Source organism: Pseudophryne corroboree, chromosome 7 (assembly GCF_028390025.1).
Source record: "Pseudophryne corroboree isolate aPseCor3 chromosome 7, aPseCor3.hap2, whole genome shotgun sequence".
NCBI classification, from domain to species: Eukaryota; Metazoa; Chordata; class Amphibia; order Anura; family Myobatrachidae; genus Pseudophryne; species Pseudophryne corroboree.
Genome location: NC_086450.1, coordinates 2393302 through 2408003, shown reverse-complemented (window position 1 = coordinate 2408003; position 14702 = coordinate 2393302). Strand labels below are relative to the sequence as shown.

The following is a 14702-nucleotide window of genomic DNA, read 5'->3' as shown; positions in this document are numbered from 1 at the left end:
CAGCGACTACCCCCTCCCCTGCACATGTAATCACACCCCTGCACAGCGACTACCCCCTCTCCCTGCACATGTAATCACACCCCTGCACAGCGACTACCCCCTCCCCCTGCACATGTGATCACACCCCTGCACAGCGACTACCCCCTCCCCCTGCACATGTGATCACACCCCTGCACAGCGACTACCCCCTCCCCCTGCACATGTAATCACACCCCTGCACAGCGACTACCCCCTCCCCTTGCACATGCGATCACACCCCTGCACAGCGACTACCCCCTCCCCCTGCACATGTAATCACACCCTTGTACAGCGACTACCCCCTCCCCCTGCACATGTAATCACACCCCTGCACAGCGACTACCCCCTCCCCTGCACATGTAATCACACCCCTGCACAGCGACTACCCCTTCCCCCTGCACATGTAATCACACCCTTGCACAGCGACTACCCCCTCCCCTGCACATGTGATCACACCCCTGCACAGCGACTAGCCCCTCCCCCTGCACATGTAATCACACTCCTGCACAGCGACTACCCCCTCCCCCTGCACATGTAATCACACTCCAGCACAGCGACTACCCCCTCCCCCTGCACATGTAATCACACCCCTGCACAGCGACTACCCCCTCCCCCTGCACATGTAATCACACCCCTGCACAGCGACTACCCCCTCCCCCTGCACATGTAATCACACTCCTGCACAGCGACTACCCCCTCTCCCTGCACATGTGATCGCACCCCTGCACAGCAACTACCCCCTCCCCCTGCACATGTGATCACACCCCTGCACAGCGACTACCCTCTCCCCCTGCACATGTAATCACACCCCTGCACAGCGACTACCCCCTCCCCTGCACATGTAATCACACCCCTGCACAGCGACTACCCCCTCCCTGTGCACATGTGATCACACCCCTGCACAGCGACTACCCCCTCCCCCTGTACATGTGATCACACTCCTGCACAGCGACTACCCCCTCCCCTTGCACATGCGATCACACCCCTGCACAGCGACTACCCCCTCCCCCTGCACATGTAATCACACCCCTGCACAGCGACTACCCCCTCCCCCTGCACATGCAATCACACTCCTGCACAGCGACTACCCCCTCCCCCTGCACATGTAATCACACCCCTGCACAGCGACTACCCCCTCCCCCTGCACATGTGATCGCACCCCTGCACAGCGACTACCCCCTCCCCCTGCACATGTAATCACACCCCTGCACAGCGACTACCCCCTCCCCCTGCACATGTAATCACACCCCTGCACAGCGACTACCCCCTCCCCCTGCACATGTAATCGCACCCCTGCACAGCGACTACCCCCTCCCCCTGCACATGTGATCACACTCCTGCACAGCGACTACCCCCTCCCCCTGCACATGTAATCACACCCCTGCACAGCGACTACCCTCTCCCCCTGCACATGTAATCACACCCCTGCACAGCGACTACCCCCTCCCCCTGCACATGTAATCACACCCCTGCACAGTGACTACCCCCTCCCCCTGCACATGTAATCACACCCCTGCACAGCGACTACCCCCTCCCCATGCACATGTAATCACACCCCTGCACAGCGACTACCCCCTCCCCCTGCACATGTAATCACACCCCTGCACAGCGACTACCCCCTGCACATGTAATCACACCCCTGCACAGCGACTACCCCCTCCCCCTGCACATGTAATCACACCCCTGCACAGCGACTACCCCCTCCCCCTGCACATGTGATCACACCCCTGCACAGCGACTACCCCCTCCCCCTGCACATGCGATCACACCCCTGCACAGCGACTACCCCCTCCCCCTGCACATGTGATCGCACCCCTGCACAGCGACTACCCCCTCCCCCTGCACATGTGATCACACCCCTGCACAGCGACTACCCCCTCCCCCTGCACATGTAATCACACCCCTGCACAGCGACTACCCCCTCCCCCTGCACATGTAATCACACCCCTGCACAGTGACTACCCCCTCCCCCTGCACATGTGATCATACCCCTGCACAGCGACTACCCCCTCCCCCTGCACATGTGATCACACCCCTGCACAGCGACTACCCCCTCCCCCTGCACATGTGATCACCCCCCTGCACAGCGACTACCCCCTCCCCCTGCACATGTAATCACACCCCTGCACAGCGACTACCCCCTCCCCTGCACATGTAATCACACCCCTGCACAGCGGCTACCCCCTCCCCCTGCACATGCGATCGCACCCCTGCACAGCGACTACCCCCTCCCCCTGCACATGTAATCACACCCCTGCACAGCGACTACCCCCTCCCCCTGCACATGTAATCACACCCCTGCACAGTGACTACCCCCTCCCCCTGCACATGCGATCACACCCCTGCACAGCGACTACCCCCTCCCCCTGCACATGTAATCACACCCCTGCACAGCGACTACCCCCTCCCCCTGCACATGTGATCACACCCCTGCACAGCGACTACCCCCTTCCTCTGCACATGTAATCACACCCCTGCACAGTGACTACCCCCTCCCCCTGCACATGTAATCACACCCCTGCACAGCAACTACCCCCTCCCCCTGCACATGTGATCACACCCCTGCACAGCGACTACCCGCTCCCCCTGCACATGTAATCACACCCCTGCACAGCGACTACCCCCTCCCCTGCACATGTAATCACACCCCTGCACAGCGACTACCCCCTCCCCCTGCACATGTAATCACACTCCTGCACAGCGACTACCCCCTCCCCTGCACATGTAATCACACCCCTGCACAGCGACTACCCCCTCCCCTGCACATGTAATCACACCCCTGCACAGCGACTACCCCCTCCCCCTGCACATGTAATCACACTCCTGCACAGCGACTACCCCCTCCCCTGCACATGTAATCACACCCCTGCACAGCGACTACCCCCTCCCCTGCACATGTGATCACACCCCTGCACAGCGACTACCCCCTCCCCCTGCACATGTAATCACACTCCTGCACAGCGACTACCCCCTCCCTCTGTAGGCATCGACTACCTGATCGCAGGGATGCAAAAAACGCAGCCTAGCGATCAGGTGTGATTAGGCCCAATATCGCAGTGCCGGAGGCAGTGTACTACAAGCATAGCAAAGCAGAGAAACACACCATTAAAACACTTACAATTGTAGGTCGTTCCTTTAAGGTAAGTGCACAGTAAGCCAAGGCGTTATAAGAGGCGTTCTGCAGATGATTGTGTAAATAGATGTACAGTATGGGCCTCACAAGTCGCAGATTCCAACCAAACATCCCCTGTGATTGTCAAATTACATTATGTAACATGTGGAATGTCACAGATCACTGGGGGCTGCATATTGCTGGTGTATGGTAACCGCACACCCTCCATTTCTACCTTTTCGGCCACAGTACCGGTTTTTTATGGTCTGTACAGGCCAAAAAGGGCTTGGTACCAGGTTTTGGCATCTCCCAATCCTATACATTCCTTTACCTGTGGCCACGCCCCCTTACACAATTTGGACCCGTTTTTGGCACAGCAGTGTTGGAGGGTATGTAACAGTTTGCAGATCTGCAGATCGTTTCTACTAAATTGATGAGCTGTGCGAATGGATCCTTCGTTAAATCAATCGCTCAGCAACGATCCGATTTGTACCCGTGCAACGCGCCTGCACATTGTGGTGCATACGCATGCGCAGTTATGACCTGATTGCAGCGCAGTGAAAAAAAACCTAGCGTGCGATCAGGTCTGAATGAACCCCCATGTGCACTGCAGGTGGGGCAGATGTAACATGTGCAGAGAGAGTTAGATGTGGGTGGGGTGTGTTTAAACTGAAATCTAAATTGCAGTGTAAAAATAAAGCAGCCAGTATTTACCCTGCACAGAAACAATATAACCCACCCAAATCTAACTCTCTCTGCACATGTTACATCTGCCCCACCTGCAGTGCACATTGGCCCTCATTCCGAGTTGTTCGCTCGGTAAATTTCATCGCATCGCAGAGATTTTCCGCTTAGTGCGCATGCGCAATGTTCGCACTGCGACTGCGCCAAGTAAATCTGCTATGCACTTAGTAATTTTACTCACGGCTTTTTCATCGTTCTGGCGATCGTAATGTGATTGACAGGAAATGGGTGTTACTGGGCGGAAACAGGCCGTTTTATGGGCGTGTGGGAAAAAACGCTACCGTTTCCGGAAAAAACGCAGGAGTGGCCGGAGAAACGGGGGAGTGTCTGGGCGAACGCTGGGAGTGTTTGTGACGTCAAACCAGGAACGACAAGCACTGAACTGATCGCACAGGCAGAGTAAGTCTGAAGCTACTCAGAAACTGCTACGAGGTGTGTAATCGCAATATTGCGAATACTTCGTTCGCAATTTTAGGAAGCTAAGATTCACTCCCAGTAGGCGGCGGCTTAGCGTGAGCAACTCTGCTAAAATCGCCTTGCGAGCGATCAACTCGGAATGAGGGCCATTATTATGCCCATTAGCTAACAAATCTGCTGCTGCGATCAGGTCTGAATTAGACCCAGTGTTTGCTGAAAATAATCTGCAATCTCTGGGACATATCTGTAACCAGTGGTGCTTATACAGATGGAGCGCCTATCGCCTAGAGCGTCCCCGTCCGCCCAGGCACACGCGTCCGTGACGGAGATGCGCCCCATTCACTTGAATGGAGAGCGTCTCCGTCCACGCGCTCGGACTTAGACGCTCTGAATGGAAGCGTCTCTGTGCACTCCCGGCGTAACTAGGCGGACAGATCGCCTTGTCACGCCGGGAGTGCTCGTTTGCGATGGAGCTGCCTCATCTGTATATAGGCCCTCATTCCGAGTTGATCGGTCGCAAGGCGAATTTAGCAGAGTTACACACGCTAAGCCGCCGCCTACTGGGAGTGAATCTTAGCTTCTTAAAATTGCGACCGATGTATTCGCAATATTGCGATTACTAACTACTTAGCAGTTTCAGAGTAGCTTCAGACTTACTCTGCCTGTGCGATCATTTCAGTGCTTGTCGTTCCTGGTTGACGTCACAAACACACCCAGCGTTCGCCCAGGCACTCCCACCGTTTCTCCGGCCACTCCTGCGTTTTTTCCGGAAACGGTAGCGTTTTCAGCCACACGCCCCTGAAACGCCGTGTTTCCGCCCAGTAACACCCATTTCCTGTCAATCACATTACGATCGCCGGAGCGAAGAAAAAGCCGTGAGTAAAAATACTTTCTTCATAGTAAAGTTACTTGGCGCAGTCGCAGTGCGAACATTGCGCATGCGCACTAAGCGGATTTTCACTGCGATGCGATGAAAAATACCGAGCGAACAACTCGGAATGAGGGCCATGGTCTGTACAAGAACCTGACGTCCGGGATTCCAGGTCACAGCCAGTCAGATCGCCCACGCACCGCACATCTGGAAACTTAAGGTGTGATTCAGACCTGATTGTAGATGAGATAAATTTAGTACATCTACGATCAGTGTCACAGACATGCGGGGGGACGCCCAGCACAGGGCTAATCCGCCTGCACGCACGGGTGCAAAAGCATCGTACGGCGGTGATGCTTTCGCACCCGCCAAGTAGCTCCCTGCCTGCACAGCCTAGCTGCACTGGCAGGCGGCTACCCGGCATTTTCTGGGTCGCAGTTGCTGCGTGTGATGTCACGCAGCCGCCGCGGCCTGTCCCCTGCAATGGTCCGGACACGTCTGCGTTGCTCACACCGCGCCCCACCAACAGCGTTCTAATGCCGTTGGCGCGCCCCCTCCCGCCCCGCAACTGCTTCTACCTGTCAATCAGGCAGAGGCGATTGCATCCCTGAGATGCTTTCGCATCTCATTGGGCCTCACGGGGTGCGCACACGCAGTGCGCCCGCGCTTCAGACTGTAGAGGCAGCGATCGGGTCTGAATTAGCCCCTTAATGCTCACCCCTCAGATTAAACAAAGCGATTGTATGTTTGGTTTTTTACCTCCACTCAGTTGTTCTTATTTATTTATTAAGCGTTTCTTATATAGCGCAGCAAATTCCGTTGCGCTTTACAATTGTAAACCGTGATAAAACAAAACTGGGTCATAACAGACAGTCATAGAGGTCGGAGGGCCCTGCTCACACGCTTACTCTCTATAGGGTTCTTTACTTTTATTTCAGAGATCTTTCAGCCAGAAATGTCACTAATAACTGGGAAATCCGGGAGCGTTCTATAGAAGTATCTTATTGCTGATCTAACAATCACAACGTATATCTTTCAGGACTTGAGGAAAAGTCGCCTTCTGTGACCCCTGAGAGACAGCGCAAGGTACACGTAGAACCAATTCACATTATTTTACAGTCAATGTAATACGCAAAACCAGCGCTGGCGGCTGCTAATCATTAATATGCGGACAGACGGAAGTGATTCTTCTCCCGAACCACATAACTGACCCTCAGGGTGACACAATAAGAAACGTTTGCACTGGGGGCGCCGTGAGAACAATTCTGCTGCTCTAGGGCAGGGGTGGGGAACCTGCGGCCCTCCAGCTGTTGTTACACTACACATCCCAGCATGCCCTGCAACAGTTTTAGCATGGCCAAATAGCAAAACTGTTGCAGGGCATGCTGGTATGTGTAGTTCAACAACAGCTGGAGGGCCGAAGGTTCCCCACCCTTGCTCTAGGGCGCCATTTGGGAACCACTGCCATAAGTAAGTGCGCTCAGTGTAACATCCTCTGGGCAATCTATTATATACGTATATGTAAATAAAGGTCAGAATTACATTAACAAACAGACGCGTACGTTTTATTCTGCGCTGGCGCATGTGACCACGGATGAAAACATGAGGACAAAATAGCGTCGATTGTCAGGGTTAACAATGGGGCGGATGTGACTATGGGGGTCATTCCGAGTTGATCGCTAGCTGCCGTTGGTCGCAGAGCAGCAATCAGGCTAAAAATCTGCATGTCTGCGCATGCGTATGCACCGAAATGCGCACAGCGTGACATACAGGTACAAAGTCCTTTGGGGTTTTGCACAGGTTCTAGCGAAGCTCTCAGTCGCACGGCACAACGCAGGAAGATTGACAGGAAAGGTGCGTTTCTGGGTGTCAACCGACCGTTTTTAGGGAGTGCTTAGAAAAACGCAGGCATGTCGGGGAAAACGCAGGCGTGGCTGGGCGAACGCTGGGCGGGTGTGTGACATCAAAAGCCGTCCCTCCAACGTTAGAATCAATGCACACGAAGAGTAACTACAGGGCTGGTCTTGTTTTGCGCAAGATGTTTTTGCAGGCGCTCTGCCTCACAGGCGTTCACACTTCTGCAAAGCGAAAATACACTCCCGGTGGGCGGCGACAATGCGTTTGCACGGCTGCTAAAAACTGCTAGCGAGCGATCAACTGGGAATGACCCCCTATAACCGGAGGCGCCACAGACAAATAGGTCCATCATCATAAGAGCATGATACCAACCAGCCCCCTGCTGGCCACACGGTCACCAATAAATCATAGGTATTAAAGATGTATTTCTATAAGATTATGGGGGTCATTCCGAGTTGATCGCTAGCTGCAATTGTTCGCAGTGCAGCGATCAGGCTAAAAAACAGCAGTTCTGCGCAGGCGACTATGCGGCGCAATGCGCACAAGTGACGTACGGGCACAACGAATTATGCAGTTTTGCACAGGGTCTAGCAATGCATTTCAGTTGCACTGGCTGCCGCAGAGTGATTTGACATGAAGAGGGCGTTTCTGGGTGGCAACTGACCGTTTTCAGGGAGTGTGCGGAAAAACGCAGGCGTGGCTGGCCGAACGCAGGGCGTGTTCGTGACGTCAAAACAGGAACTGAACGGTCTGAAATGATCGCAGGCGCTGAGTAGGTTTTGAGCTACTCTGAAACTACACAGAACATTTTTGCAGGCGCTCTGCGATACAAGCGTTCGCACTTCTGCTAAGCTAAAATACACTCCCAGTGGGAGGCGGCATAGCGTCTGCACGGCTGCTAAAATCAGCTAGCGAGCGATCAACTCGGAATGACCCCCCATACAAATCTTCTACAGTTACATATTTCTGAGCACATTGGGGCTGATAGTACAGGGCTGTACACGCCCATGCGGCTCTGACCACTCCCACACAGCACTGTTCACGCCCACACAGCACTGGCCACTCCCACACATCACTGGCCACTCCCACACAGCAGTGGTTACTCCCACACAACACTGGTCAGACCCACATGGCACTGGCCACTCCCACACAGCACAATATTATCCCCCTGTCTGCCACATGACAGGCGATCGCTAGCCAGACCTTGGCACCGAGCCGCCTTCATCTGCCAGGTCACTGCCCGCGCTCTCAGCCGGAAGCGCTAATCTCCCCCACGCTACCCCTAAAGCTGCGTGTAGTGTCATGTGTATCGTGTGTGCTGCAAATGTCCTGCTTACCCGTGGCAAGATCCGCTACTGTGAGCAGGGTTGAACGCGTATTTGTCCCAGCTCGTGGTGCGGTGTGAACGGGTAAGATGCGTCGTCCCGGCACACGCTCACTGAATGGGAAGAGGCGGCACTTGTACTGTAGATCATCTCATCTCCAAGTGCCGCCTCCGGATGCGTCGGCAGTGATGTCACCAACCCGGCAATAAGCCAGACTGTAAAGGAGTCTCAGCCGGGTCGCACCCAGGAAGGATCTGTGTACAAATCCCAGGTGCCACCCGGCTACGCGGTCTGAAAGGGGTATTATGTGTCTCACCCGTCCTGTGTTTTGCTGTGCGCGCCTTCTCCCGGGCCAGGTTGGGCACGGTGCTGGCTACGGGTGTCGGTGGTGCGACTGGTGGTGGAGTATAATGACGCCCTTACTGGTATTACAGCGTGCGCTAACAGTGGGCGTCCCAGTCCTCACTGGTTCGGCCACATGGATGGTATGTATGTAAGGCGTGTCAGCGACGGAAATGCCGGATAATAACCAGTTTTGCATTTCAGACCTTGCAACGACTCGCTGAGGAAATCCGGATAATGTGCAGAGTCTGTAAGATCTTCCGCCAGCGGCTGAGGGGATTCCCCGGATGTCAGCTCGTAGCGACAGATTCCGTGATATCGGTGGAAGGCGTAAGCAATATGGCCGCTTTATATTATCAGATTACGCATATACGTATAATAAACTGTAACATATGGACAGCAGAGGGGTGACCCGATCCCGTGTAATCGCCCGGCCATCGCTATTCACACCAGCACAGAGTGGCGCTCATCCTCAGCCGCAGGCACACTGGCTGTAGTAGCGGGCAGCCGCCTGATTCCCTGCCCGGTGCTAATGCCAGTATCCGTTCAGCTAATGCGTCCGGAGGCGGAAACCCGCGTCACCCATGTGCTCCGGCTGCTGTAACTGCCACCATTAGTATCTGCACTTGCCCCAGCCCCATGCTGGGGTGTAAGAGATCCGCCACAGACAGGCGCCCCTCCCCCATACACACCCATGACGCTCCCATGACACGCCCACAAGTCAGGGGTATTGTGCAATCGAGGGGGCATTCCCCCGCGTAATAATTCCTGATCTGATTTGGATGAGCGCCCCCAGCTGGTAGGATCTGATCCCCACGTGCACTCACCTTGGTTAGGAGAAAACAGGCCTTGGACGTTAATTTCTGTTCCCCCGATGACTGCCGGTACACATACTATACTAAGCCCTTATTTATCAATGAGTGATACATTTCACTGTGAATGAGAAATTGCACCAGCTAATCAGAGCGGATTGGCTGGTGCAATTTATCACTCATTGATAAATAAGGGCATTAATGTGGAGCGCTGACGGGCAGCAAGCTTGCGGGACCATAGTGTACACAGACAGAAGTCGCGGTGATTCAGAGGAGGGTGCAGGTGCTGTAGCGGCTGCGATTTTTGTTGCAGTTACCGGTGTCTTTATATTAAAAACGCGGCAGATGGGTGTCCTATGAGATGCCCCCTGGCAGCAGCGCAATCCTCCAATGTGCTCTCGGTGGACTGCACCATAGGACTATGTATCTGCCTATGGCATGTACAGAATGGCGGAAGGCCCATGTCACATGTGTCAGTGGAACTGCATCTTTGTACGCAGTCCACTGGCGTATCTATAATGGGTGCAGTGTGGCCCCAGGGTCCCACACCGCACACCCTGCACCCATTTTTTCAATACTTGCCGTCGCTGACATTTTCTCTGCATTTTGTGCATGTGTAGTAGGAAAATCACTGTGAAAATGGCCGCCGCACCATTTTCCTGGAGACCTGCACATGCGCACTCTCCTAGTGACCCTAGTGCCCAGGGTCTATCACTCTGCCGGCTAGAGAGCAGGGGCCCAGACAGAGGCTGCACACAGGCCTCTTCTTCTTCTGATGCGCCCTTGACGCAGTCCCTAACACAGACACGCCCATGACACCCCCCCACCCATTAGCCACCCCCACAAGGGACTCCATGTAAAATATATTTTCCTTACCCGCTGTATAAACTATGAGAGACACTTCGGACATGTAATTCTGTTTTATTGCAGGAAGAGGATTCCGGCAAAACCAGCTTTGACCACACCCTGTTCAGGACCAGAAAGGTGGCGCAGGTTTCACTGTTACCGTTCTATTTAACTGATCATGTTCTTCTTAATTCAATATGTTACAAATATATATTTCTACAGTTATCTCCATTGTACAAGAAACGGTCTCTCCAGCCAGGGGCGGATCCAGAAAAAAATTACAGGGGGGGGGGGGGGGGGGGGGGGGGGGGCACCATAAGGGGCGTGGCTTCATTGGAATGGGCGTGGCTTCGTTTGAATGGGCGTGGTATTGCAGGAAAAGACTACCTTATACCCCAGTTTTGCAACCTGCACGCCCAGACGTTGGCCACCACAGGAAAGAAAAATAATCCTGATTCATGCCCCTTACATTATTTGTCATTTTTCCTCCTTATAGTAATGCCCAGTATACATTATTCCACATACTGCAATGGCCCTTAGACATTATTCCACACACAATAATGCACATGACACAATATGCACACACCATAATGCCCCCGACACATTATGCCACACACCATAATGCCTGTGACACATTATGACAGGAATCGCAATGCCCGTTATACATTATGCCACACACTGCAATGACCTTGAGACATTATACCACAATGCCCGTGATATAGTATACCATACACCGTAATGCCTGTGACACATACCGCAATGCCCGTTATACCCTATGCCACACACCGCAATGCCCGTTATATATTATGCCACACTGCAATGACCCTGAGACATTATACCACATACCACAATGCCCGTGATATAGTATACCACACACCGTAATGCCTGACACATTATGACACACACCGCAATGTCCGTGATACATTATGCCACACACTGCAATGACCCTGAGACATTATACGACATATCACAATGCCAGCGATATAGTATACCATACACCGTAATGCCTGTGACACATTATGACACACACCGCAATGTCCGTGATACATTATGCCACACACCGCAATGCCCATTACACATTAAGTCCTACAGTAAGGCTTCTAATTACTTTTCAAATACCTGCTCGTTGTCAGGGGTTTCATGCACTGGGTGTCATGCTCGTTGCCAGGGGTTTCATGCTCTTGGTTCCATGCACGGTGCCAGGGGTTTTCATGCTCAGGGTGTCATGCTCGTTGCCAGGGGTTTCATGCACTGGGTGTCATGCTCGTTGCCAGGGGTTTCATGCACTGGGTGTCATGCTCGTTGCCAGGGGTTTCATGCACTGGGTGTCATGCTCGTTGCTAGGAGGTAGTCCTTGTTGCTAGGGCTGTGCTCCCAGTGCCACATATGTCCCCAGTGCCAGATATTCCCCCACGGTGCCAGGTACTCACATGCCCCGAGTGCCAAATATAGCCCCCCCCCATGTGCCAGGTACACATATACCCCCAGTGCCAGATATTCCCCGACAGTGCCACATATGCCCCCAGTGCCAGATATCGCCCCCCCCCCCAGTGCTATATATGCCCCCAGTGCCACATATGCCCCAGTGCCAGATATTCCCCCCCCAGTGCCACATATGCCCCCAGTGCCAGATATCCCCCCCCAGTGCCACATATGCCCCCAGTGCCAGATATCCCCCCCCCCAGTGCCATATATGCCCCCAGTGCCAGATATTCCCCCCAGTGCCATATATGTCCCCAGTGCCAGATATTCTCCCCCCCCTCCCTGCCAAATATGCCCCCAGTGCCAGATATTCCCCCCCAGTGCGTCCCCCCCCCCTTCCTTCCTCCGCCGCCGCCGCTGCTCCCCCCGCTCCCCTGCTGTTAGGAGGGACACGGAGGGCACAGTGCACGCCTCCCTGTGTCCCTCCTGTGTCTCCGGCGGCCGCGGGTCACTGTAATAAAGGAAGTGCTCACGAACGGCACTTCCTTTATGAGACCAGCGGCCGCCGGAGACCCAGGAGGGACACAGGAGAGGCGCGCACTGTGCCCTCCGTGTCCCTCCTAACAGCAGGGGAGGAAACGAGACCGTAGACTGACATGCGGACGCTCGTCCGCATGTCAGTCTGCACTAAAAATGACAGGGGGCCCCCCCCCCTAAATACGCCACTGTCTCCAGCTACAGTGCACTACGGGGGTGATTCAGTTACTCCGACATCCGGGGGGACGCCCAGGGCTAGTCCGCCCCACATGTCAGGCCCTACCCCCCCCCCACTCCCCACCCCTGCAAGGGTGCAAAAGCATCGCTGTTGTGCGCTGGCAGGTGGCTACTCGCCACGTCCCGGGTCGCAGTGGCTGCGTGTGACATCACGCAGCTGCCGTGTGCCCGCCCCCGCAATGGTCTGGACACGCCCACTGGCACACACCCCTCCTGCCCCGCGACCGCCTCTGCCTGTCAATCAGTACAGAAATCTGCAAGGGTCATTGATCCTCATCATTTATGTGATTGGCATTTGCAGCGTGGAAGGACGTGGACCCTCTTACATACATTCAGGGGGGTTCCGGTATGAATGGTCGACCATGTTATGGTCGACAGTCATTAGGTCGACCACTATTGGTCGACATTGACATGGTCAACATGGACACATGGTCGACACATGAAAAGGTCGACATGAGTTTTTTTAACCTTTTTTGGTGTCGTTTTTTGCGTAAAGTGACGGGGAACCCCAATTAGTGCACCGTGTCCCCTCGCTTCGCTCGCCATGCTTCAGATAAGGTGCCTCGCTCTGCTACCGCTGCGCTCGGCACAGATTACCATTCCCAATCGTAGTCCACGTGGATCGTAAAGTATGGAAAAGGTCCACAAAATATTTTTTTTTTTTGAAAAACGCATGTCGACCTTTTCATGTGTCGACCATGTGTCCATGTCGACCATGTCAATGTCTACCAATAGTGGTCGACCTAATGACTGTTGACAATAACATGGTCGACCATCTGAACGGCTACCATTCAGGGGATACTTCATATTTGTGTCTAACCCCCGAAAATAGCCGCAGATATTGCCTGATAATCCCAATAAGTGGAATAAGGAGGTCAGGACGGAGGGTCCCCTGTACGTTGTATTATAGGTTATAATAAATCACATGACATAACAATAAATCACAGGAAACGTCTGTATGAAGGAATAAATCCCCCGATCATCTCCTGATAGAATCACTTCCCGAGGAACGCCGAGTTCATCACGCGGAAGAACCCCGCCCGGAGAACAGAGGCGGAGACCAGGCTCCTGTGCAGTCTCCTGCAGGTCATCCCCAGCTACCAGCACTACAGTAACCACCTGCAGATGCTCCTGGCCAGGGTGTTCCGCTTCCAGAGGTATTAGACGCCAGCGTTATAGGTCACAGCGTGCGCTGCGCTCAGTAACGCAGTGTAACATTTATTGCGGGTTATTTATTAGGGCTGCATTTACACTGAATCACAGCAACCAATCAGCAACTAGCTTTTATGCGACTACGTCCGTCAGACAATGGACGCAAGCGTCTGATTGGTGGCTTCGGCTTAGTGCACGTTTTACTCCTAAAAGATAAATGCTAATTCTGGTTTGAGTTCAGAACGTGGGACCCCCGGGTCAGCATCACTAAGCTGCTTCAGTCTATCAGAACGTGTATTCTCGCGGGCTCACTGCGCTCGTCACGCTTCAGGCACGGCGGCTCGCTCCGCTTCGCTCGCCACAGGTTACTATTCCCGATAGATGACCACGCGGATAGTAAAACTCTAGCCCCGGGGGTCCCGTGTTCTGAGACGCTAATTATTTATTCCTAACAGTCACCTTCCCTCCTCTGTCTCCTGCGCTCGCAACGCCCCAGGAACAGCGTCTCATCACCCGTCTCACACTTCCAGGGTGATGTGGGATTGTGCCGATAGGTTCTTTGTGTTTTCCCTCTCCTCTCCTCTCCTCTCCTCTCCTCTCCTCTCCTCTCTCTCTCTCTATCACTTTAGCCACTCTCTCTGTCAATTATCTGTGTCTCTTTCCCTCTCTCTCTCTCCTCTCTATCACTCTAGCCTCTTCCTCTCTCTCTGCTCTCTGTCTATCCTCTCCACCCTCTCTCTCTCCCTCTCCTCCTCTCCTCCCCCCCTCTCCCTCCCTCTCTATCTCCTCTCTGTCTCTCTCCTCTCTCTCTTTCACTCTAGCCTCTTCCTCTCTCCTCTCTATCTATCCTCTCTCTCTCTCTCTCTCTCTCTCTCTCTCTCCTCTCTGTCTATCCTCTCTCTCTCTCCTCTCTGTCTATCCTCTCTCTCTCTCTCTCCCTCTCTCTCCTCTCTGTCTATCCTCTCCCCCCTCTCCTCTCCCCCTCTCCTCTCCCCCCTCTCCTCTCTCCC

The 14702-nt window shown here is 54.0% G+C and overlaps 1 protein-coding gene across 1 annotated transcript in view; it reads left to right on the top strand.

Annotated features, from left to right (window-relative positions):
• Window positions 1-14702, top strand: part of CNBD2 (cyclic nucleotide binding domain containing 2) — a 163188-nt gene that overhangs the window by 4150 nt on the left and 144336 nt on the right. The window contains exons 2-5 of the mRNA XM_063932157.1: window positions 6202-6248; window positions 8891-9016; window positions 10429-10482; window positions 13534-13697. Of these exons, the coding sequence (XP_063788227.1) occupies window positions 6202-6248; window positions 8891-9016; window positions 10429-10482; window positions 13534-13697 (391 nt within the window). The remainder of the gene's footprint in view (window positions 1-6201; window positions 6249-8890; window positions 9017-10428; window positions 10483-13533; window positions 13698-14702) is intronic.